Source organism: Pan troglodytes, chromosome 2 (genome assembly GCF_028858775.2).
Source record: "Pan troglodytes isolate AG18354 chromosome 2, NHGRI_mPanTro3-v2.0_pri, whole genome shotgun sequence".
Lineage (NCBI taxonomy): Eukaryota > Metazoa > Chordata > Mammalia > Primates > Hominidae > Pan > Pan troglodytes.
In genome coordinates, this window is record NC_086015.1 from 141,777,713 (window position 1) to 141,803,086 (window position 25,374).

The window sequence follows — 25,374 nt, forward strand, 5'->3', positions numbered from 1 at the left end:
ACCTTTCCTTCTGAAACTATTCCAATCAATAGAAGATAAGGGAATCCTTCTTAACTCATTTTCTGAGGCCAGCATCATCCTGATACCAAAACCTGGCAGAGACACAACAAAAAAAGAAAATTTCAGGCCAATAACCCTGATGAACATCGATGTGAAAATCCTCAATAAAATACTGGCAAACCAAATCCAGCAGCACATCAAAAACCTTATCCACCACGATCAAGTTGGCTTCATCTCTGGGATGCAAGGCTGGTTTGACACATGCAAATCAATAAATGTAATCCATCATGTAAACAGAACCAAAGACAAAAACCACATGATTATCTCAATAGATGCAGAAAAGGACTTCAACAAAATTCAACAGCCCTTCTTGCTAAAAACTCTCAATAAACTGGGGATTGATCGAACGTATCTCAAAATAATAAGAGCTAATTATGACAACCCACACCCAATATCATACTGAATGGGCAAAAACCGGAAGCACTCCCTTTGAAAACCAGCACAAAACAAAGATGCCCTCTCTCACCACTCCTATTCAACATAGTATTGGAAGTTCTGGCCAGGGCAATCAGGCAAGAGAAAGAAATAAAGGGTATTCAAATAGGAAAAGAGGAAGTCAAATTGTCTCTGTTTGCAGATGACATGATTGTATATTTAGAAAACCCCATTGTCTCAGCCCAAAATCTCCTTAAGCTGATAAGCAACTTCAGCAAAGTCTCAGGATACAAAATCAATGTGCAAAAATCACAAGCATTCCTATACACCAATAATAGACAAACAGGGCCAAATCATGAGTGAACTCCCATTCACAATTGCTACTAGGAGAATTAAATATCTAGGAATACAACTTACAAGAGATGTGAAGGACCTTTTCAAGGAGAACTACAAACTACTGCTCAAGGAAATAAGAGAGGACACAAACAAATGGAAAAACATTCCATGCTCATGGATAGGAAGAATCAATATTGTGAAAATGGCCATACTGCCCAAAGTAATTTATAGATTCAATGCTATCCCCATCAAGCTACCACTGACTTTCTTCACAGAATTGGAAAAAAACTAGTTTAAAGTTCATATGGAACCAAAAAAGAGCCTGCATAGCCAAGATAATTCTAAGCAAAAAGCTGGAGGCAACACACTACCTGACTTCAAACTATAGTACAAGGCTATATAACCAAAACAGCATGGTACGGGTACCAAAACAGATATATAGATCAATGGGACAGAACAGAGGCCACAGAAATAACACCACACATCTACAACCATCTGATCTTTGACAAACCTGACAAAAACAAGAAATGGGGAAAGGATTCCCTATTTAATAAATGGTGTTGGGAAAACTGGCTAGCCATATGCAGAAAACTGAAACTGGACCCCTTACTTACACCTTATACAAAAATTAACTCAAGATGGAATAAACACTTAAACGTAGGACCTTAAACCATAAAATCCCTAGAAGAAAACCTAGGCAATACCACTGAGGACACAGGAATGGGCTAAGACTTTATGACTAAAACACCAAAAGCAATGGCAACAAAAGCCAAATAGACAAGTGGGATCTAATTAAACTAAAGAGCTTCTGCACAGCAAAAGAAACTACCATCAGAGTGAACAGGCAACCTACAGAACGGGAGAAAATTTTTGCAGTCTACCCATCTGACAAAGGGCTAATATCCAGAATCTACAAAGAATTTAAACAAATTTACAAGAAAAAAAACAAACAACCCCATCAAAAAGTGGGTGAAAGATATGAACAGACACTTGTCAAAAGAAGACATTTATGTGGCCAACAAACATATGAAAAAAAGCTCATTATCACTGGTCATTAGAGAAATGCAAATCAAAATCACAATGAGATACCATCTCATGCCATTTAGAATGGCGATCATTAAAAAGTCAGAAAATAACAGATGCCGGAGAGGATGTGGAGAAATAGGAACACTTTTACACTGTTGGTGGGGGTGTAAATTAGTTCAACCATTGTGGAAGACAGTGTGGTGATTCCTCAAGGATCTAGAACCAGAAGAAATATCATTTGACCCAGCAATCCCATTACTGGGTATATACCCAAAGGATTATAAATAATTCTACTATAAAGACACATGCACACGTTTATTGCAGCACTATTCACGACAGCAAAAACTTGGAACTAACTCAAATGCCCATCAATGATAGACTGGATAAAGAAAATGTGGCACATATACATCATGGAATACTATGCAGCCATGAAAACGAGGAGTGCATGTCCTTTGAATCTGGAAACCATTATTCTGAGCAAACTAACACAAGAATGGAAAACCAAACACTGCACATTCTCACTTATAAGTGGGAGCTGAACAATGAGAACCCATGGACACAGCAAGGGGAACATCACACACTGGGGCCTGTCAGGGGCTTGGGGGCTAGGGGAGGGATAGCATTAGGAGAAATACCTAATGTAGATGACGGGTTGATGAGTGCAGCAAACCACCATGGCACGTGTATACCTATGCAACAAACCTGCATGTTCTGCACATGTACCCCAGAACTTAAAGTATATATATATATATATATAAAAAAACTTAAATGTATACTTACCATATGACTCAGGAATTCCAATTCTAGGTATCTACCCAAGAAAACTGAAAGCATATGTCCACACAAATATTTGAACATACAGTTTACAAGAGCTTTCTTTGTAATAGCCAAAAACTAGAAACTAAAATGTCCATCAACAGATGAATGGATAAACAAACTGTGATATATCTATACAATGGAGTACTTCTCAGCAATAAAAAGGAATAAACTATGGATATGTGCAACTACATGGGTGAATCCTGAAATAATGCTGAATGAAAAAAACTGAATATCAATTATATTAATAGCCCATGCCAACTGAATTGTCTTTTCCCAAAAGTCTTTCAATATACCTCAAACATTTGCAAATTTCCTTGACCTCTTTGCATATACATACAAAATCAATGTTTCCTTTCTCCCAACTACCAAACATGCAGCACTAAACCCTTCTAAAATTGGAAACAACTGTATACCAAAAATAGAAGAATGTGTCTTAAACTATGAAATAATTATTCTCCACAGGCACTTTCATCTTCTCAAGAAAGCAAAGATTGATTAGTATGGTGAAGAATAGAAGAAGCTGACACCTCAAAACATGCCACTTTGGCATAAGGATTATTCTGAGTTGAAGGCAACTAAGATGATAACACAAGAAAAGCTCTCTTCCCTTCCTTTATTAGCCTAAAGGAGGACATAAATCTGTATAGAAATTAATCCAGTGACAACCCTGGATCCTTATTAGCCCAGAGGTGGCACTAGAGGACTCTACATAACCAAGTTTACTGACTAGCCCTTATCTTTCATTAGTCCCTAATATATTTACCTTCCCACAATTTGCTTCCCTAGAGACTCAAAGTCCTTTTCCTTTGTCTTGCCACTTCTCTGCAAATTTATTGGTGGTGGCTGTTGTTAAGATGCTATGGAAGTCCAAGTTCTAGCAACCTCTTTAAGCCCAACATTCATGGGTTTCTCCCATGTATATATGATATAAACATATTCATAAACTTGTTTGTTTTTCACTTGTTAGTTTTTTGTTACAGAGTCCTGACTGAGAATCTGAAAGGGTAGAAGTAAAAATATTTTTTCCTTCTCTATAATAGAATGAGATGTTTGACTAGTATGTAATAGAAATGAGGCAACCTAGCAACATTCAGGGGCAGCAATTCCTTGGGTTTGCTGATTTCTGTTGACACTCTATAAAGTACCCATCAGAGACTTAAAAAAACAAACAGCTAATTTCAGTTGATCATATTAGCACAGATAGCCTTCCCAACCCCAGGTATCCACTCCTCAATCATATTTGCCTTTCCCCTTCTATGGGTGACTGAAGCACGAAACCTCCTCTGTACCAATTTATAAGCTACACGACAAATCTTTGGGACCTGGAACAAAGAGCTAAAGGCATGATAAATCATTTATGACAGATGAAACTATTTGATAGAAAATACATGGCATTACATTCAAGTCACCCCTTATCAATGAACTCTCATGTATCTGTTCTTTGAAGTGCTTAAAACCCTGGTAAATTTGTAAGTTTTGTATTTCTAATAATTTAATTTGTTATTAATTACATCTCAACCTGTCTGAAAGATAAATAGATATCTTCCCCCAACAAAGACCACTGGTCTTCCTGCTCTCAACTTGTTCACTCAGCCAGAGACCTGGCACAGCACCTTTACAGCTTCTGATGGCTGCTTTTTCACACCAATAAGTCAATGATTTAAAGAGCTTCAGATTTCCACATGCCCTATATCTAAGAGCAAGGTCAAAACCAATGCATATAGAAAGTATTTCCAAAATACCCCTCCATTTAGAGAGATTTTATAAATATACTATTGATGAGGAAAGCAACCTTGTTAACAAAGCCAACCTAGGCCGGGCGCAGTGGCTCACACCTATAATCTCAGCACTTTGGGAGGCTGAGGCGGGTGGATCACGAAGTCAGGAGTTCAAGACCAGCCTAGCCAAGATAGTGAAACCCCATCTCTACTAAATACAAACAATTAGCCGGGCGTGGTGGTGCATGCCTGTAGTCCCAGCTACTTGGGAGGCTGAGGCAGGAGAATCGCTTCAACCCGGGAGGCAGAGGTTGCAGTGAGCCTAGATCACACCACTGCACACCACACCAGCCTGGGAAACAGAGTGAGACTCTGTCTAAAAAAACAAAAACAAAAAAAACACACACAAAAAACAAAGCCAACCTAAAAATTTAGCATTCTATGCTAGAGGAGTTTGTCAAACAATGTCTTCTCGGAAACTATGGTCAATACCAGCAGCTCTACTACTGCCTGCCCCAAGCTGGCACATAAACAAGATCAGAGCACCAACTGCCTCTGTCCTCATACTAGAGCCCCCTAGTATCTCTGGTTAATTCTCTCGGACTCCATGGAATTTATACTAACTCATCTGATCCTTCCAATACTGCCAGCATACACTGAGGGGACTTCCAGACCCTGCCTGATGAATACTGCTCCCTTTTAGATAGCCTGAACTCACATATGCAAAGGTATATATAGTGTTGTGTCAGCAAAACCACTAAAATAAGGACTCAATGTTTATAATGACATAATGTTAGTAAAGATCAGAAACAACTCACACAACTAAACATTAGTTACCAGCATAAGATTCATTTCTTTTAATCACAATAAACACCCAAGTTTTAATAGTTTTTTAAAATTAGGGAGTTAATTATTTAATGTTATAAAATTGCCATTTCTATAAAAAGAACTCAGTTTTAGACATAAAAAGTTGTAGATGCCAGCCAAATGCAGTGCCCCACACCTGTAATCCCAGCACTTTGGGAGGCCGAGGCAGGCGGATCACTTGAGCTCAGGAGTTTGAGACCAGCCTAGGTAACATGGCAAAAGCCTGTCTCTATAAAAAATATAAAAATTAGCCAGGCGTGGTGGCATGCGCCTGTAGTCCCAGCTACTCCAGAGGCTGAGGTGGAAGGATCACTTGAGTGCAGGAGGCAGAGGTTGCACTGGGCTGTGATTGCGCCACTGCACTCCAACCTGGGTGACAGAGCCAGATGCTGTCTCAAAAAAGTAAATAAATAAACAAACAAAGTTGTAGATGCCTATTAGATATCCAGCAGAGATATCAAGTAGGCAGCTGGATATGAGTCTGGAATTTGGGGAGAGGACTGGGCTACGGATATAAATTTTGGATCCTATGTTAGATTGACATCACCAAGGGCATCAGAGTATGTAAGAAAGAGAAAATATCTAAGGACTGAGCACTGGGGAATTCCAACACTAAGAGGTTAGGGAGATGAGAAAAAAAAACAGCAAAAGAAATTAGAGAATGATCGGTGAGGTCAGAGGGAAACAAAGGACATTCTAGAAACCAAGTGAAGAGAATTTCAAGGTAGCAGTGATAAGCCAAAAAACTTAAAAACCACTGAATCAAACAACATGGAAGTCACCTGGGACCATAATGAGCTGTTTTAGTACTAACTAACCATCATCTAAGAATTCATAACTCAGTACCTGTAAAGTTTTCTGCTCCTTTTGAAGATCTTTTATTTTATTCTGTTGGTGGCAAGCCCTATTTAGTGATTCATCCTCCAATTCACCAATTTTGGATTTCACACTTTCCATAATTTGTTCCAAGTCATTAGCTCGTTGTTCTTGATTGGCTGCTCGGCTTTGCTCTAGCTGAAGTTCATTTCTAAGTTAATAGACATACATTTCTTCCCTTAGTATTAAAAATAAATCGAATTACCAAACATATCCATATAAGAATGTATTGCCTTTCTAAAGTTTCTTTGCATTCTCTTTATCCAAAATGCTTGGAATCAGAAGTGATTCATATTTCAGATTTTTTCAGATTTTGGAATATTTGCATCATACTTACTAGTTAAGCATGTCAAATCTGAAAACCCAAAATCCAAAATGCTCCAATAAGCATTTCCTTTAAGCATCATGTTGGTGCTCAAAAAGTTTCAAATTTTGGAGCCTTTCAGATTTTCAGATTTGAGATGCTCATCCTGCAACAGAAACTAATAGAAGAAATATAGGGTACCATTAAACATCTATGCTAAGCTATTACCAAAAGATTTACCTATTAAAATTTTACCTACAAAAATATTTTTTAGTTTAATATTTAATCAAAATGGGAAATTAAATTTCAAGATTTTTTTCAAGGCAGTTATTTTTAGAATGCATACAAACAATTCAAAAGAAATGTTTTCCATTTTCTCACCTAAGCTGTTGATTAGTTTCTATAAGCTCCTGTATCATGTTCTGTTGACGTGATGTTTCTTCCACCAACAATTTCAAATTCTGTCTCATCCTTTGTGATGACTGTTTGTCAAAAATGATGAGATCTACATTTAAAAAGTATATAATACAGATAGTAAAAATAAAAGGCAAAAAAAATTTTTAAGGAAAAATAAACTTTTTACCTTAAGCATCAAGAATAGGAACTAATTACCTTTGAGATCTGTTCTTTTGACTAGAGACAAAGGTTTTAAGCCATGCATCATCAATAGCACATTTATGCTTTCCCATTCTGCTTCTTCCTGCTACAATTACAGAAAGAGAAGAAAGGGTTAACTTTAGATATAAAGTGAAGAAATTCTCTCATATATAATTTCCTGCATTTTCAGAATAGAACTTTTTCTTCAAAAGTTTTAAGTATAAATGTTTATGCATATATAATATCCAAAAAACACATTTATTGTTTCTAGCAAAATTAGTAATAGACTAGAAGTATGTAAATAAGCACAAATTGTTGCATTATACAGAATACTCATATGTAGACCTCAATGGACAAGACCAACAACAACAACAAAAACACCTTGTAATTTCAGTGAATCAAATAAATCTAAGGTTTTAGATTTAACTAAGCCAAACCAAGCCCTGCTCAGAATAAACAGCTGTAAACTAGGCTATAATAACTGGATAGTAAAGAAAAGAAAAGGTGAGTCACTTCTAAGTATCACTTGCTTTTTTTTTTCTTTTTGAGACAGAGTCTTGCTCTGTCACCTAGGCTGGAGTGCAGTGGTACAATCTCGGCTCACTGCAAGCTCTGCCTCCCAGGTTCACGCCATTCTCCTGCCTCAGCCTCCCGAGTAGCTGGGACTACAGGCGCCCGCCACCACGCCCGGCTAATTTTTTGTATTTTTAGTAGAGATGGGGTTTCACCGTGTTAGCCAGGTTGGTCTGGATCTCCTGACCTGGTGATCCACCCGCCCTGGCCTCCCAAAGTGCTGAGATTACAGGCATGAGCCACCACACCCGGCCCCTAAGTATCACTTTCATAATGACTAGGGTCACAAAAAAATCAAAACATACCTGACTAGTTGGAGCCAATATTTCAGACAGCTCCTTGTCAAATGGACAAGGTCTAACTATAAAAAGGAGCCCGTCCATCTGGATAACTGACTCTAACAGAATCACCCTGAAAGACACTCTCAAAGTCAAACAAGACTTTCTTTTTGACTGTTGACTTCTTCCTCCTTTTTTTTTACATCTCCTCCCACTCATAACTTTTCTCTCATTTATGCTTTAGTCTTTCTGATCACAGAGTTTAACTACGTGGTAGACACAACTAAAATTATCATTGATGTTGTTTTAGGAGCCAAAAGCTCTGAGTTAGTGTCTCAGAACTTCTACAGTAACTCATAAAAACAAAATGTTCTATACATAATAAAGTCACATATTTTGAATGATTAACTTATACATATTGTTTCCTGATACCTCTTACATTTTAAGATAAAGTAATTGTAAATTCTGAAAATAGTTGGGAATGGCATTTTCCAAAGTACATGCTACAGAACACTAGTCTAATGAAATGTTCATCAAACTAGTGTTAAGTATGTATGAAATGCTGTATACTAAATCCTCCCTTTGGAGACTAATATTGTGAAGTCTTAGAGTAATTAAACCATTTCATAGTCTTTAACCCAGCATTTCCTAAAATTATTTGAGAAAAGAATCCTTTTAAAGTCAAATTTTCCTGTTTGTAGATGTAGCATTCTTTGGCACATATTTTGAGAAGCAATGTCTTAAAATATTTTAAGTTTACCTGTTTTTCAGTCATGAGTCTGTCTGATGGTTGATTGGAATCCTGGGGTTTAGGGGCTACCGGAAACATAGTTACTTTTGTAGAATCAAAAGAAACAGAAATTGGCAATTAAAAAATTTGAGTTGCCTAAATGAAAAAAGACAAAAAGTGCAAAAGGAGTTAAAGAAAAGTATATTTAAAAGAATCCACTACTCTTGCAGGGCAATTCAGGTCATTCCTGCGTCAAAACTTTGTGACTTCTTAGATAGCTGATTGTAAGACTCATTTGAATAAACCCTATCTTATAATGTTCTCCTCTGGAAATAAAGCATTCTGGGATTTTACACATATACCACACACACATGTACACTCTGTCCTGTCTAACCCCCCACCACAGAATGCATAACTGGTACCCAAGAACAGAGGAAAGAATGGAGTAGAAGGAGCATTTGAAGAGCTAATGGCTAAGAAAAATTTGAGAATCAATGAAAGACATAAATCCACACATTCTAGAAACCCAACATATTGCAACTGGGATACAGTAAAAAAGAAAGAAAAAAGAAAAAAAAAAAAGTCAGTCATACCTAGACACTAATATCTTCAATGTGCTGAAAGAAAATAATTGCTTATCTAAAATTCCAAAGCCAGTGAAAACATTCATTAACGAATAATAAAGGCAAAAGTAATATATTTTCAAACACATGACACAAAGTAAATCTGAGAGTGTTCATTGCATCTGCTCTGTAAAAAAATTCTAAAGAAGCTGCTTCATGCAGAAGACTCCCTGATGGAAAAGCAGAGATGTAGAAAAAAATAGAGCAAAAAAATGGGCGAGTATAAACACAGACTACATAATGAGATCTTGTGAAGTATAAAATGTACAATTAAAATGCACAGTAACAGAAATATACTGGCTGAGAGTAGGGTAAATGGAGTAACAGTGTTCTAAGTTTGTTTACAATGGAGGTGGACACTGGTAAAGGTATCTGTTAACACTGGGCTTTTGTATAAGTTAAGGATGCTTGAGAATTTCTAGGACATCCACTGAAGAACTGAACAGAAGTATATAATTTTCTAACTAGTAAAGGGGAAAAACAAGACTATAATGATGCATTTTTAAAAATAAACCCAAGGGCATCCAAGATGGCTGAATATGAAAGGCTCCAGTCTGCAGCTCCCAGTGTGATTGATGCAGAAGACAGGTGATTTCTGCGTTTCCAACTGAGGTACCTGGTTCATCTCGTTGGGACTGGTTGGACAGTGGGTGCAGCCCACAAAGGGCGAGCCGAAGCAGGGTGGGGCATCGCCTCACCCAGGAAGTGCAAGAGTAGGGAGATTACCCATTCCTAGCCAAAGGAAGCCGTGACAGACTGTACTAGGAAAATCCAGACACTGCTACCCAAACACTGCGCTTTTCCAATGGTCTCAGCAAATGGCACACCAGGAGATTATATCCCATGCCTGGCTCAGTGGGTCCCATGCCCATGGAGCCTTGCTCACTGCTAGCGCAGCAGTCCAAGATTGAACTGCAAGGTGGCAGCCTGGCTGAGGGAGGGGCATCTGCCATTGCTGAGGCTTGAGTAGGTAAACAAAGCGGCAGGAAAGCTTGAACTGGGTAGAGCCCACCGCAGCTCAAAGAGGCCTGCCTGCCTCTGTAGACTCCACCTCTGGGGGCAGGGCATAGCTGAACAAAAGGCAGCAGAAACTTCTGCAGACTTAAACGTCCCTGTCTGACAGCTCTGAAGACAGCAGTGGTTCTCCCAGCATGGTGTTTGAGCTCTGAGAATGGACAGACTGCCTACTCAAGTGGGTCCCTGACCTCCGTGTAGCCTAACTGGGAGACACCTCCCAGTAGGGCCTGACTGACACCTCATACAGCCAGGTGCCCCTCTGAGATGAAGATTTCAGAGGAAAGATCAGGCAGCAATATTTGCTGTTCTGCAGCCTCTGCTGGCGATACCCAGGCAAACAGGGTCTGGAGTGGACCTCCAGCAAATTCCCACAGACCTGCAGCTGAGGGACCTAACTGTTAGAAGGAAAACTAACAAACAGAAAGGAAAAGCATCAACATTAACAAAAAGGACATCCACACCAAAACCCTATCTGTAGGTCACCATCATCAAAGACCAAAGGAAGATAAAACTACAAAGATGGGGAGAAACCAGAGCAGAAAAGCTGAAAATTCCAAAAATCAAAGCGCCTCTTCTCCTTCAAAGGATCGCAGCTCCTCACTAGCAACAGAACAAAGCTGGATGGAGAATGACTTTGACGAGTTGACAGAAGTAGGCTTCAGAAGGTCGGTAATAACAAACTTCTCCAAGCTAAAGGAGGATGTTCAAACCCATCACAAGGAAGCTAAAAACCTTGAAAAAAGATTAGATGAATCGCTTACTAGAATAAACAGTGTAAAGAAGACCTTAAACGACCTGATGGAGCTGAAAACCATGGCACAAGAACTATGTGACACATGCACAAGCTTCAGTAGCTGATTTGATCAAGTGGCAGAAAGGGTATCAGTGATTGAAGATCAAATTAATGAAATGAAGCGAGAAGAGAAGTTTAGAGAAAAAAGTAAAAAGGAATGAACAAAGCCTCCAAGAAATATGGGACTATGTGAAAAGACCAAATCTATGTTTGATTGGTGTACCCAAAAGTGAGGGGGAGAATGGAACCAAGTTGGAAAACACTCCTCAGGATATTATCCAGGAGAACTTCCCCAACCTAGCAAGACAGGCCAACATTCAAATTCAGGAAATACAGAGAACACCACAAAGATACTCCTTGAGAAGAGCAACCCTAGGACACATAATTGTCAGATTCACCAAGGTTGAAATGAAGGAAAAAATGTTAAGGGCAGCCAGAGAGAAAGCTCGGGTTACCCACAAAGGGAAGCCCATCAGACTAACAGCAAATCTCTTGCCCGAAACCCTACAAGCCAGAAGAGAGTGGGGGGCAATATTCAACATTCTTAAAGAAAAGAATTTTCAGTCCAGAATTTCATATCCAGCCAAACCAAGCTTCATAAATGAAGGAGAAATAAAATCCTTTACAGACAAGCAAATGCAAAGAGATTGTGTCACCACCAGGCCTGCCTTACAAGAGCTCCTGAAGGAAGCAATAAACATGGAAAGGAACAACCAGTACCAGCCACTGCAAAAACATGCCAAATTGTAAAGACCATCAATGCTAGGAAGAAATTGCATCAACTAACGGGCAAAATAACCAACTAACATCATAATGACAGGATCAGATTCACACATAACAATATTAACCTTAAATGTAAATGGGCTAAATGCCCCAATTAAAAGCAATCAGATAAAGAGTCAAGACCCATCAGTGTGCTGTATTCGGGAGACCCATCTCATGTGCAGAGACACACATAGGCTCAAAATAAAGGGATGGAGGAAGATCTACCGAGCAAATGGAAAACAAAAAAAAGCAGGGGTTGCAATCCTAGTCTCTGATAAAACAGACTTTAAACCAACAAAGATCAAAAGAGATAAAGAAGACCATTACATAATGGTAAAGGGATCAATTCAACAAGAAGAGCTAACTATCCTAAATATACATGCACCCAATACAGGAGCACCCAGATTCATAAAGCAAGTCCTTAGAGACCTACAAAGAGACTTAGACTCCCACACAATAATAATAGGAGACTTTAACACCCTACTGTCAATATGAGACAGATCAATAAGACAGAAGGTTAACAAGGATATCCAGGATTTGAACTCAGCTCTGCACCAAGCAGACCTAATAGACATCTACAGAACTCTCCACCCCAAATCAATAGAATATACATTCTTCTCAGCACCACATCACACTTATTCAAAAATTGACCACATAGTTGGAAGTAAAGCACTCCTCAGCAAATGTAAAACAACAGAAATCACAACAAACTGTCTCTCAGACCACAGTGCAATCAAATTAGAACTCAGGATTAAGAAACTCACTCAAAACCTCACAACTACATGGAAACTGAACAACCTGCTCCTGAATGACTACTGCGTAAATAACAAAATGAAGGCAGAAATAAAGATGTTCTTTGAAACCAATGAGAACAAAGACACAACATACCAGAATCTTGGAACCAACCCAAATGTCCATCAATGATAGACTGGATTAAGAAAATGTGGCACATATACACCATGGAATACTATGCAGCCATAAAAAAGAATGAGTTCATGTCCTTTGTAGGGACATGGATAAAGCTGGAAACCATCATTCTGAGCAAACTATCGCAAGGATAGAAAACCAAACACTGCATGTTCTCACTCATAGGTGGGAACTGAACAATGAGAACACTTGGACACAGGAAGGGGAACATCACACACCAGGGCCTGTTGTGGGGTGGGGGGATGGGGGAGGGATAGCATTAGGAGAAATACCTAATGTAAACGACCAGTTAATGGGTGCAGCACACCAACATGGCACATGTATACATATGTAACAAACCTGCACGCTGTCATGTACTCTAGAACTTAAAGTATAATAAATACATAAATAAATAAACCCAAGGGTCAGGCACAGTGGCTCATGCCTCTAATCCCAGCACTTTGGGAGGCCAAGGCAGGCAGATCACGAAGTCAGGAGATCAAGACTAGCCTGGTCAACATGGCCAAAACCCCATCTTTACTAAAAATATAAAAAATTAGCCGGGTGTGGTGGCTCATGCCTGTAATCCCAGCTACTTGAGAGGCTGAGACAGGAGAATCACTTGAACCCAGGAGATGGAAGTTGCAGTGAGACGAGATGGTACCACTGCACTCCAGCCTGGGTGACAGAGTGAGACTCTGCCTCGGAAAAAATAAAAAAATTTAAAAAAACCCAAAAGAAGAGAAACACAAGCAGACAAGAGGTAAAACAAAGAGAAAAGCACATGGTACTTGACAATATGGTAGATTTAAATCCATATCAGTAATTACATTAATCATGAATGGCTCCAGTTAAAAGAGAAAGACTGTCAAACTAGATTTTTAAAAATCAAGCTATATGCTGTTGAAGGGAAAAAAGACTTCTAAAACACTAAAAAGCCATTTAAAATAAAAACATTAAAGCAGTTAAAAGTAAGAGAATAAAGAAACAATTCTGGGAAGATGGCATGGCCACAGCCTAGTTTTTTCATCTCTGCATCCCACATTAAAACAGAAGCAACTAGAGAGCAAAGCTAAAAACCCAAAAGCAATAGCAGGTCTTCCCTATACATGGGGATTGGTTTCAGAACCACCTGCAAGTACCAAAATCCATGGATGCTCAAGTTCCTTCAATAAAATGGTGTAGTACCGTTGGCCCTCCTTATCTGCAGGTTTCAATCTGCAGTCGGTTGAATCTGTGGATACAAAACTGGCAGATATAGAGAGCTAACTATTTATATCAAAAGCTGGTGAAAAGTTATTCTCACGAACACTAAAATATAAGTGGGGGAGGGCAAACCACTAACGGCCATAAAAGCTGCATGGTACCAGCATCTGTGCTGGAAGAAAAAAAAGCTACAGGCAGTATCTGATGGCTATGAGAATGAGAGAACTCCCTAATTCATTGGTATCGCTAATATTCACTATGGCACTAACATGAAACAGGAAGTGAAACCAGAAGGGGTTTTACCCTTTCCTAGAAGAAAAACAGAAGATGCTGGAACCCTGTGAACACTCAAAATGGACATGTTACATTTCCATGACAGAGCCCATGATGAGAAGAAACTTTTGGGAATAGAATCAAAATTGAGCAAGATAGGGATAAGAGAGAAGGGAAGATCCACACCAAAATAGGGAAGAAAATAGAAGCAGGAAGTCTCAGAAAACAAACTGCCATATTTTCAAACACTACACAAAAATATTAGAAGTCCAAGATGTTAGAAAAGCTTTCCTGAACTCTCAACCATTATAAAAGTTCAGAAAAACTAATTTTACATAAAAGTGAGCAAAGAAAAGCACTGAGGTCTAACCCCATCAAAAGTTAATATTGAAGGCGGAGCAAGATGACTGAACAGAAGCCTCCACCGATTGTCCTCCCAACAGGAACACCAAATTTAAGAACTATCTTTACAAAAAAGCACCTTCATAAGAGCCAAAAATCAGGTGAGCAATCACAGTAACTGGTTTTAACTTCATATGGCTGAAAGAGGCACCGAAGAGGGTAGGAAAGACATTTATAAATTGCCAATACCATTCTCCCCCAATCCCCCGGTAACGGCCAGCCATGTGGCGCAGAGAGAGAATCTGTGCACTTGGGGGAAGTAAAGTGCAATGACTGTGGAACTTTGCATTGAAAGGCAGTACCAACAACACCAGGAAGAACTCAACCCACTGGAGGGATCATTTAGACCAGTCCTAGCCAGAGGGGAAGCACCCATCCCAGTAGTCAGAACTTGAGTTTCAGCAAGCCTTGCCAACGTGAGTTAAAGTGCTCTGGGGTCCTAAATAAACTCGAAACACTATCTAGGCCACAAGGACTGCAACTCCAAGGCAAGTCCTAGTGCTATGCTGGGCTCAGAGCTAGTGCTCTTGAGGGGCATGTGACCTAGTGAGACAACAGCCAGGGCAACTAAAGGAGCGTTTGCATCACCCCTCCCCCAACCCCAGGCAGCACAGCTTGCAGTTCCAAAAGTAAACCTTTCCTTCTGCTTGAGAAGACAAGAGGGAAGAGTAAAGAGGACTTTGTCTTGCAACTCGGATACCAGCTCAGTCACAGTAGGATAGGGCACTGAGCAGAGTTATGAGGCCCCCATTCCAGACCCTAGCTCCCAAACAACATTTCTAGACACATCCTTGGCCAGAAAGGAGCCCACTGCCTTGGAGGGAAGGACCCAGTCCTGGCAGGATTTATCATCTGCTGATTAAAGAGCCCTTGGGCACTGAATAATCAGCAGCAGGAACCAGGTAGTATATGCCATGGGCATTGGGTGAGACTCAGACATGCTGGCTTCAGGTGTGATCCAGCACATTCACAGCTGTGGTGGCTATGAGGACAGACCCCTTCTGCTTGAGAAAAGTAGACGAAGAGTAAAGAAGACTTTCTTGAGCTTAGATACCAACTTGGCCAAACTGGGGAAGAGCATTAAGAAAGCTCTTGGGGTTCCCAATTCCAGGCTTTGGCTCTTAGCTTCTCTGGACCTACTCTGGGCCAGAGGAGAAGCCACTGCCCTGAAAGGTGAGTCCCAGGCCTGGTAGCATTCACCAGCTGACTAAAGAGCCTTGGGCCTTAAGTGAACCTAGGCGGTACCCTGGCAGTACTCCCCATGGGTCTGTGGTGGCGGTAGACAAGTGGAGCCTTCTCTGCCTGGGGAAAGGGGAGGGAAAAATGGGAAGAACCTTTTCTCATGGTTGTGGCACCAGCTCAGCCTCAGTAGAATAGAGCACCAGGTAGGTTTCCAAGGATTCTGATTCCAGGCCCTGGCCAGACCAAGTACAGTCCCAGTAGGGCCGGCCACAGGGATGCCTGTGTCACCCCTCCCCCAATTCCAGGCAGCTCAGCACAGAGAGACTCCATTTGTTTCAGAGAAAGCAAGGGAAGACAAGAGTCTCTGCCTGGTAATCCACAGAATTATTCCAGATCTTGTCCAAGACCAGCAAGGTGGTAACTCTATAAGTCTGCAAAAACCACAGCATTACTGAGCTTGGGGTATCCCGTAACTCAGATATATAGCTGCAGTGACCAAAAACTGAGATCACAACACTCAAGTCACTGGAAAGTCTTCCCAAGAAGGATGGGTACAAACAAGCCCAGACTACAAAGACTACAATAAATACCTAATTCTTCAATGCCCAGACACCAACAAACATCTACAAGTATCAAGACCATCCAGGAGAACATGACCTCACCAAACAAACTAAATAAGACACAAGGGACCAATCCCAGACATACAGAGATATGTGACCTTTCAGATAGAATTCAAAATAGCTGTTTTGAGGAAACTCAAAGAAATTCAAGATGACACAGATAAGGAATTCAGGATCCTATTAGACAAATTTAACAAAGAAACTGAAATAATTTTTAAAAGTCAAGCAGATATTCTGAGGGTGAGAAATGCAACTGACATAATGAAGAATGCATCAGAGCCTCTTCATAGCATAATTGATCAAGCAGAAGAATCAGTGAGCCTGAACACAGGCTATTTGAAAATACATGGTCAGAGGAGACAAGAGAAAAAAGAATAAAAAACAGGCCGGGCATGGTGGCTCATGCCTGTAATCCCAACACTCTGGGAGGCCAAGGCAGGTGGATCACCTAAGGTCAGGAGTTCGAGACCAGGCTGACCAATATGGTAAAATCCCATCTCTACTAAAAATACAAAAATTAGCTGGGCGTGGTGGCGTGTGCCAGTAATCCCAGCTACTCGGGAGGCTGAGGCAGAATCACTTGAACCCAGGAGATGGAGGTTGCAGTGAGCCGAGATCCCGCCACTGCACTCCAGACTGGGCGACACAGTGAGACTCCATCTCAAAAAAAAAAAAAAAAAAAAAGAAAAGAAAAAAGAATGAATCATGCCTATAAGATCTAGACAATAAGCTTCAAAAGGGCAAATCTAAGAGTTATTGGCCTTAAAGAGGAAGTAGAGAGAGATAGGGGTAGAAAGTTTATTCAGGCCGGGCGCAGTGGCTCATGCCTGTAATCTCAGCACTTTGAGAGGTGAAGGTGGGTGGATCACCTGTAGTCAGGAGTTCAAGAACAGCCTGGCCAACGTGGTGAAACCCTGTCTCTACTAAAAATACAAAATTAGCCAGGTGCAGTGGCACACGCATGTAATCCCAGGTATGCAGGAGACTGAGGCACAAGAATCGCCTGAACCTGGGAGGTAAAGGTTGCAGTGACCCGAGATCGCACCTGAGTCAGGGTGACAAGAGTGAAACTTGTCTCAAAAAAAAAAAAAAAAGAATAAGAAAAGAAAAAGGAAAGAAAGTATATTCAAAGGGATAACAGAGAACTTCCTAAACCCACAGAAAGATATCAATATTCAAGTACAAGAAAGCTGTAGAAAACCAAGCCGATTTAACCCAAGGAGACTACCTCAAGGCATTAATAAGCTCCCAAGGTCAAGAAAAAAAAAATTCTGTAAGCAGAAAGAGAAAAGAAACAAATAATATACAATGGAGCTCTGTATAGGCCAAGAGTGGCATGACATATTTAAAATGCTGAAGCAAAAAAAACTTTTACCCTAGAATCCTTCAAACATGAATGAGCAATAAGTTTGTTCCCAGACAAACAAAAGCTGAGGAATTTCATCAACACCAGACCTGGCCTACAAGAAACGCTAAAGGGAGTTTTTTTAATCTGAAAGAAAACGACGTTAATGAGCAGAAATTATTTGAAGGCACAAAACTCACGGGTAATCAAAAGTACACAGAGGCTGGGCACAGTGGCTCATGCCTGTAATCTCAGCACTTTGGGAGGCCGAGATGGGTGGATCACGAGGTCAGGAGTTCAAGACCAGCCTGGCCAAGATGGTGAAACCCTGTCTCTACTAAAAATACAAAAATTAGCCAGGCGTGGTGGCACATGCCCATAGTCCCAGCTACTCGGGAGGCCGAGGCAGGAGAATCGCTTGAACCTGGGAGGTAGAGGTTGCAGTGAGCCAAGATAGCGCCACTGAACTCCAGCCTGGGTGACAGAGCGAGACTCCATCTCAAAAAATTAAAAAATAAAAAATAATGAGCCAGGCACGGTGGCCTTTAATCCCAGCACTTTGGGAGGCTGAGGCGGGCAGATCACAGGTCGTGTTCAAGATCAGCCTGGCCAACATAGTGAAACCCCGTCTCTACTAAAAATACAAAAATTCTCTGGTGGCGTGTGCCTATAGTCCCAGCTACTCGGGAGGCTGAGGCAGGAGAATCACTTGAACCCAGAAGCCAGAGGTTTCAGTGAGCCATAATCATGCCACTGCACTCCAGCCTGGGTGACAGAACTAGACTCCATCTCAAAAAAATAAAAATAAATAAATAAATAAGATAATGGATTATAAGATAGTATTTTCAAGCCTCATGGTGACCTTACATCCAAAAACATACAATGGATACACAAAAAATAAGAAGCAAGAAATTAAAACATACCACCTAAGAAAAATCACCTTCACTAAAAAAAGATAGGAAAGAAGGAAAAAAGAAGAGAAGACCACAAAACAACCAGAAAACAACAAAATGACAGTAGTAAGTCCCTATTTGTCAATAACATTGAACATAAATGGACTAAACTCACAATCAAAACACTAGAGTGGCCGAACTGAAATACACTTCACCTATAAAGACACATATAGACTGAAAATTAAGAAATGGAAAAGTATATTACATGCCAGTGAATCCAGTATAGCAGGAGTAGCTATACTTATATCAGACAAAAGAGATTTTAAGACAAAAACTGTAAGAAGAGACAAACAAGGTCATTATATAATGATAAACAGGTCAATTCAGCAAGAGTATGTAACAATTGTAAATATTATACACCCAACACTGGAGTACCCTGATATATAAAGCAAATATTATTAGAGCTCGAGAGATAAATCTCAATACAATAATAGTTGAAGACTTCAACACCACCCTTTCATCAGACAGATCATCCAGACATAAAATCAACAAAGAATCATCTGACTTAATCTGCACTATAGAACAAATGGACCTAACGATATTTACAGACGTTTCATCCAATGGCTGAAGAATACACATTCTTCTCCTCAGCACATGGATCATTCCCAAGGATGGACCATATGTTAGGCCACAAAACAAGTGTTAAAACATTAAAAACAAACTGGAATAATATAAAGTATCTTCTCTGACCACAATGGAATAAAACTAGAAATCAGTAACAAGAGGAATTTTGGAAACTATTCAAACATACTTAAATTAATCAATAGGCTCCTGAATCATCAGTGGGTCAATGAAGAGATTAAGAAGGAAGCTGAAAAATGTCTTGAAACAAATGATAATGGAAACAGAACATACCAAAACCTATGGGATACAGTGAAAACAGTACTGAGAGAAATTTATAGCTTTAAGTGCCTACATGAAAAAGAAAAACTTCAAATAAACAACCTAATGAACTAGAACTAGAAAAGCAAGAGCAAACCAAACTGAAAGTAGAAGAAATAATAAAGATTACAGCAGAAATAATGAAATTGAAACAAATAAGACATAAGAACAATGAAACAAAAAGTTGGTTTTTTGAAAAGATGTAGAAAACTGATAAACCCTTAGCCAGACTAATGAAGAAAAAAGAGAAAAGATTCAAAATCAGAGATGAAAAAGGAGACATTACAACCAATATTGCAGAAATACAAAGGATCATTAGAGCCTACTAGGAGCAACTATATACCAATAAACTAGAAAATCTAGAAGAAATGGATAAATTCCTAGACACATACAACCTACTAAGATTGAACCATAAAGAAATCCAAAACCTGAACAGACCAATAACAACTAACAACATTGAAGCTATAATAAAAAGTCCTCCAGCAAAGAAAAGCCTCGGACTCCATGGCTTCACTGCTGAATTCTACCAAACATTTAAAGAACTAACACCAACCCTACTCAAACTATTCTGAAGAATGGAAGAGGAGGGAATACATCCAAACTCATTCTATGAGGCCAGTATTACCCTGATATCAAAACCAGACAAAGACATATCAAAAAAAAAAAAAAAAAAAAAAGAGAGAGAGAGAGAGAAACCTACAGGCCAATATCCCTGATTAATATTGATGCAAAAATCTTCAACAAAATACTAGCAAACCAAATTCAACAACACATTAAAAAGATCATTCATCATCAACAAGTGGGATTTATCCCAGGGATGAAAGGATGATTCAACATATGCAAATCAATCAATGTGATACATCATTATCAACAGACTGAAAGACAAAAACCATATGATCATTTCAATTGATACTGAAAAAGCACTTGATAAAATTCAACATTCCTTCATGATTTAAAAAAAAAACCCTAAAAAAACTAGGTATAAAAGGAACATACCTCCACATAATAAAAGCCATGTATGACAGACCCACAGGCAGTATCACACTGAATCGGGAAAAACTGAAAGCCTTTCCTCTAAGATCTAGAACAGAACAAGGATAAAAAATTGACAAACCTTTAGCCAGACTATGAAGGAAGAAAGGAAAAAAGATTCAAATAAAATCAAAGATGAAAAAGGACTGGAATTGCTCTAGTTAGGACTAGAATTGCTCTAGCTAGAGATGAAAAAGGACTGGAATTGCTCTAGCTAAAGATGAAAACGGACTGGAATTGCTCTAGCTAGCAGTTAGACACGAGAAAGGAAAAAAAGGTCATCAAAATTTGAAATCAAATTATCCTTGTTTGCAGGTGATATGATCTTATATTTGGAAAAACCTGAAGACTCCACCAAAAAGCTATTTGAACTGGTAAACAAATTCAGTAAAGCTGCAAGACACAAAATCAGCTTAGAAAAATCAGTAGCATTTCTATAAACCAACAAGGACAATCTGAAAAACAAATCAAAACAGTAATCCCATTTACAATAGCCACAAAGAAAATTAAACACCTAGGAATTAACTGAACCAACGAAGTAAAACATCTCTACAATGAAAATTATAAAATACTGACGACAGAAATTGAAGAGGCCACAAAAAAATGAAAAGATATTCCATGTTCATAGATTGAAACAATCAATATTGTTAAAATATCTATATTACTCAAAGCAATCTACAGATTCAATGCAAATGCCTAGGAAAATACCAATGACATTCTTCACAGAAATAGACAAAATAATCCTAAAATTTAAACCACAAAAGACCCAGAATAGCCAAAGCTATCCTGAGCAAAAAGAATAAAACTGGAGGAATCACATTAACTGACTTCAAATTATATTGCAGAGCTATATTAACTAAAACAGCATACTACTGCCACCAAAACAGACACATAGACCAATGGAACAGAACAGAAAACCCAGAAACAAATCCACATACTGACAGTGAACTCATTATTGACAAAGGTGCCAAGAACATACATTGGGGAAAGAAAAGTCTCTTCAATGAATGGTGCTGGGATATCCATATGCAGAAGAATGGAACTAGACCCCTATCTCTCACCATATATAAAAATCAAATAAAAATGAATCAAGACTTAAATCTAAGCCCTCAAACTATGAAAGTACTACAAAAAAAATTGGGGAAACTCTCCAGGACATTGGATTGGGCAAAGATTTCTTGAGTAATATACCACAAGCACAGGAAACCAAAGCAAAAATAGACAGGTGGGATCACATTGAGTTAAAAAGCTTCTGCACGGCAAAGGAAACAACAAAGTGAAGAGACGACCCACAGAATGGGAGAAAATATTTGTAAACTACCCATCTGACGAGGGTTAATAGCCAGGATGTATAAGGATCTGAAATAACTTTTTTTTTTTGAGTCTCACTCTGTCGCCCAGGCTGGAGTGCAGTGGCACAATCTCGGCTCACTGCAACCTCCGCCTCCCAGGTTCAAGCGATTCTCCTGCCTCAGCCTCCTGAGTAGCTGGGATTATAGGCACATGCCACCACACTGGCCAATTTTTTATATTTTTGGTAGGAAATCAGCATATTAAAGAGATATCTGCACTCTCATGTTTACTGCAGCATTATTCACAAAAGCCAAGATTTGGAAGCAACCCAAGTGTCCATCGACAGACAAATGGATAAAGAAAATCTGGTACATATACATAATGGAGTACTACTCAGCCATAAAAAAAGAATGAGCTCCTGTCATTTGCAACAACATGGATGGAACTGGAAGTCATTATTTTAAGTGAAATAAGCCAGGCACAGAAAGACCAACATCACATGTTCTCATTTATTTGTGGGATCCAAAAATCAAAACAATTGAACTCATGGAGACAGAGAGTAGAAGGATGGTTACCAAAGGCTGGGAAGAGTAACAGGTGGGCTGAGAGGAAGAGGGGATGGTCAATGGGTACAAAAAAATAGAAAAAAAGAATAAGATCAGTATTTGCTAGCACAATGGGTTGACTATATTCAATAATAATATAATTGCACACTTTTAAGTAACTAAAAGAGAATAATTGGATTGTTTCTAACACAAAGGATAAATGCTTAAGATGGTGGCTACCTCATTTACCCTGATATGATTATTATATATTATATGGTGTATCAAAATATCCCATGTAACCCATAAACATACACATCTGTGCACCCATGAAATTAAAAAAATTTTAAATTGTAAAAGTTCATATTAAAAAAGAATATCTCTACAGACAAGAAAAATATACTAGAAAGACGTGCTCACAAAACAGATAGGAACTATAACCTCTATATTAAAACAAACTAAAATACATGTAAAACTCTGTAAGACATAAACAACATAATTAGAAATAAAACTTGGAAATGAGCTGATAGAATCTAGAAATTAGTAACTTTTAAAAACTAATTATTTCTGAAATGAAGATTAAAGAAGGAAAATGAATGAGTAAAGACTACAGACAATGCCTTAAGAGAAATAGAGATTAAAAGGAAAACAATTTTAAAAATTAAAAAGAAATGAAGAAGAAATATGAAAATGACAAAGATAGGCAAAGAAGCTCAAACATACACATAATAGTGGTAATTGAAAAAGAAAACTAAAACAACAGAACCAATTAAAAAAACTATAATTCAGGAAACTTTCCTGATTTTAAAATTCATACAGAGCTGCAAAAGACCTATAATAGACAAAACAACTTTGAAAAAGAACAGGCTGGCCATGGTGGCTCACACCTGTAATCCCAGCACTTTGGGAGGCTGAGGCAGGAGGATAGCTTGAGGCCCAGGAGTTCAAGACCGGACTGGGCAACATAGCAAGACCCCATCTCTACAAAAAAAAAAAAAAAAGATTAGTCAGGCATTGTGGCATGAACCTGTAGTCCTTGCTACTTAGGTGGCTGAGGTGGGAAGACAACTTGAACCCAGGAGTTTAATCAGTGAGCTATGATTGTGCCACTGCACTCTAGGCTGGGTGACAAAGCAAGACCCTATCTCTAAATTAATAAATAAATGAAAAAGAAGAACAAAGTTGAAGGACTAATACTATATCATTTCAAGGTTTATAAAGCTATAGTAATCAAGACAATATAGCATTGATATCAAGATAGACAAACAGATTAATGAAACAAAATAGATTCCAGAAACAGACTCATACATATATGGACAACTAATTTTCACCAAAGATACGAAGGTAATTTAGCAGGAAAAATGATAGTTTTTTTTTTTTCAATAAATGATGCTAGAACAATGGGATGGCCATGTACAAAAAAAAGAAAGAAACAGGACTTTCAGCCATATCTCACACCATATACAAAAAAATTAAAATGAATGACATAAATCTAAAACTTAAAATCACAACATGTCTAGAAAAACACAGAAAAACTGTATGGCCTTGAGTTAGGCAAACATGTCTATGATATGACACCAAAAGCATGATACAATTCAAGAACAAATGGGGCTTCATAAAAATAATGTCTGCTCTTTAAAATATACCATTCTGAGAATGAAAAGAGAAACCACATACTCAAAGAAAATAGTCAGGAATCAGAAAAGGTTCATATCCAGAATATATAGGGAACTCTCAAAACTCAGTAAGGAAGTTAACATCAACAAAAAGTAAACAACTGAACTTAAAAATGGTCAAAAAATTTCAATAGACATTTCACAAAAGAAGACATACAGATGGCAGCCAGGCACATAAAAAGATGCTAAACATTGTTAGTCAGGAGGGAAATGCAAATTAAAACACACGATGTGACACCACTACACATATTAGAATGGCTAAGAATGACTAGACCAAGTGTTTTCGAGGATGTGAGGGAACTAGAACTCTCATATACTGCTGACGGGAATTTAAACTAGTACAACCACTTTGTAAATCACTTTGTCTATTTCTTAAAAGGTTAATAAGCACTTACCATAAGACCCAGTCATGCCATTCCTAGAATTTACCCAAGAGAAATGAAAGCATTATGTCCACACAAAGACTGTACACAAATGTTCATAAGAGCTTTATCTATAATAGCCAGAAACTGGAAACAACTCAAATGTCCAGCAGCAGGTGAACAGACACACAAACTTGTGGTATACCCATTGGATGGAATACCCCTCAGCAATAAAAAAGAATATGTGCAACATGGATAAATGTCAAAATAATTACGCTGAAAGCCAGCCATAAAATAGTACATACTATAACATTTCATTTATATAAAACTCTAGAAAATGAAAACCAACTGTGGTGATAGAAAGCAGATCAGTGGTTGCTCAGAGAATTGGAGGCTAGACACAGAGACTACTAACGAGAACAAGGGAATTTGGGGGGATGATGGATATATTGACAATCCTGATTGGGGTGGTTTCATAGGTGTATATGTAAGTCAAAACTTATATTTTATACTACATATGTGCAGCTTATTGTATATTAAATATATCACAATAAAGCTGTTTTAAAAATAAAGTTTTCCTGAAATTTAAAAAAAGATTTGAAACTACAAATGGAAAGAAAATATGAAGTACCTGAGAATACTGACCCAAAACAACCAACACAGTGATATATTCTAATATTATTACCAGACTTTAATGAAAAAGAAAAAATTTGGCTGGGCGTAGTGGCTCATGCCTGTAATCTCAGCACTTTGGAAGCCTGAGGCAGGTGGATCACTTGAGCCTGGGTTCATGACCAGCCTGGGCAACTTGGCAAAACCCCGTCTCTCAAAAAAAAAAAAAAAAAAAAAAAAAAAATTAGCTGGGTGTGGCAGCATACACCTGTAGTCCTAGCTACTCAGGAGGCTGAGGTGGGAGGACTGCTTGAACCCAGGAGGTGGAGGC

General features: G+C 38.7%; 1 protein-coding gene across 11 annotated transcripts in view; it reads right to left on the minus strand.

The window, feature by feature from the left end:
• Positions 1 to 25,374, minus strand: part of CEP70 (centrosomal protein 70) — a 134,731-nt gene that overhangs the window by 89,951 nt on the left and 19,406 nt on the right. For 6 of the 11 annotated variants that reach the window (XR_010155342.1, XM_063806262.1, XM_063806260.1 and 3 more), the window contains exons 3-6: positions 8,590 to 8,715; positions 6,994 to 7,084; positions 6,763 to 6,886; positions 6,048 to 6,228 (exon numbers count right to left, since the gene is read on the minus strand). Coding sequence is in view for 10 of the 11 variants with exons in the window: in XM_063806262.1 (XP_063662332.1) it covers positions 6,048 to 6,228; positions 6,763 to 6,886; positions 6,994 to 7,084; positions 8,590 to 8,658 (465 nt within the window). In the remaining variant the exon portion in view is untranslated. The remainder of the gene's footprint in view (positions 1 to 6,047; positions 6,229 to 6,762; positions 6,887 to 6,993; positions 7,085 to 8,589; positions 8,716 to 25,374) is intronic. The other 5 variants (XM_063806263.1, XM_054681095.2, XM_054681094.2 and 2 more) reach the window with 2 other exon arrangements.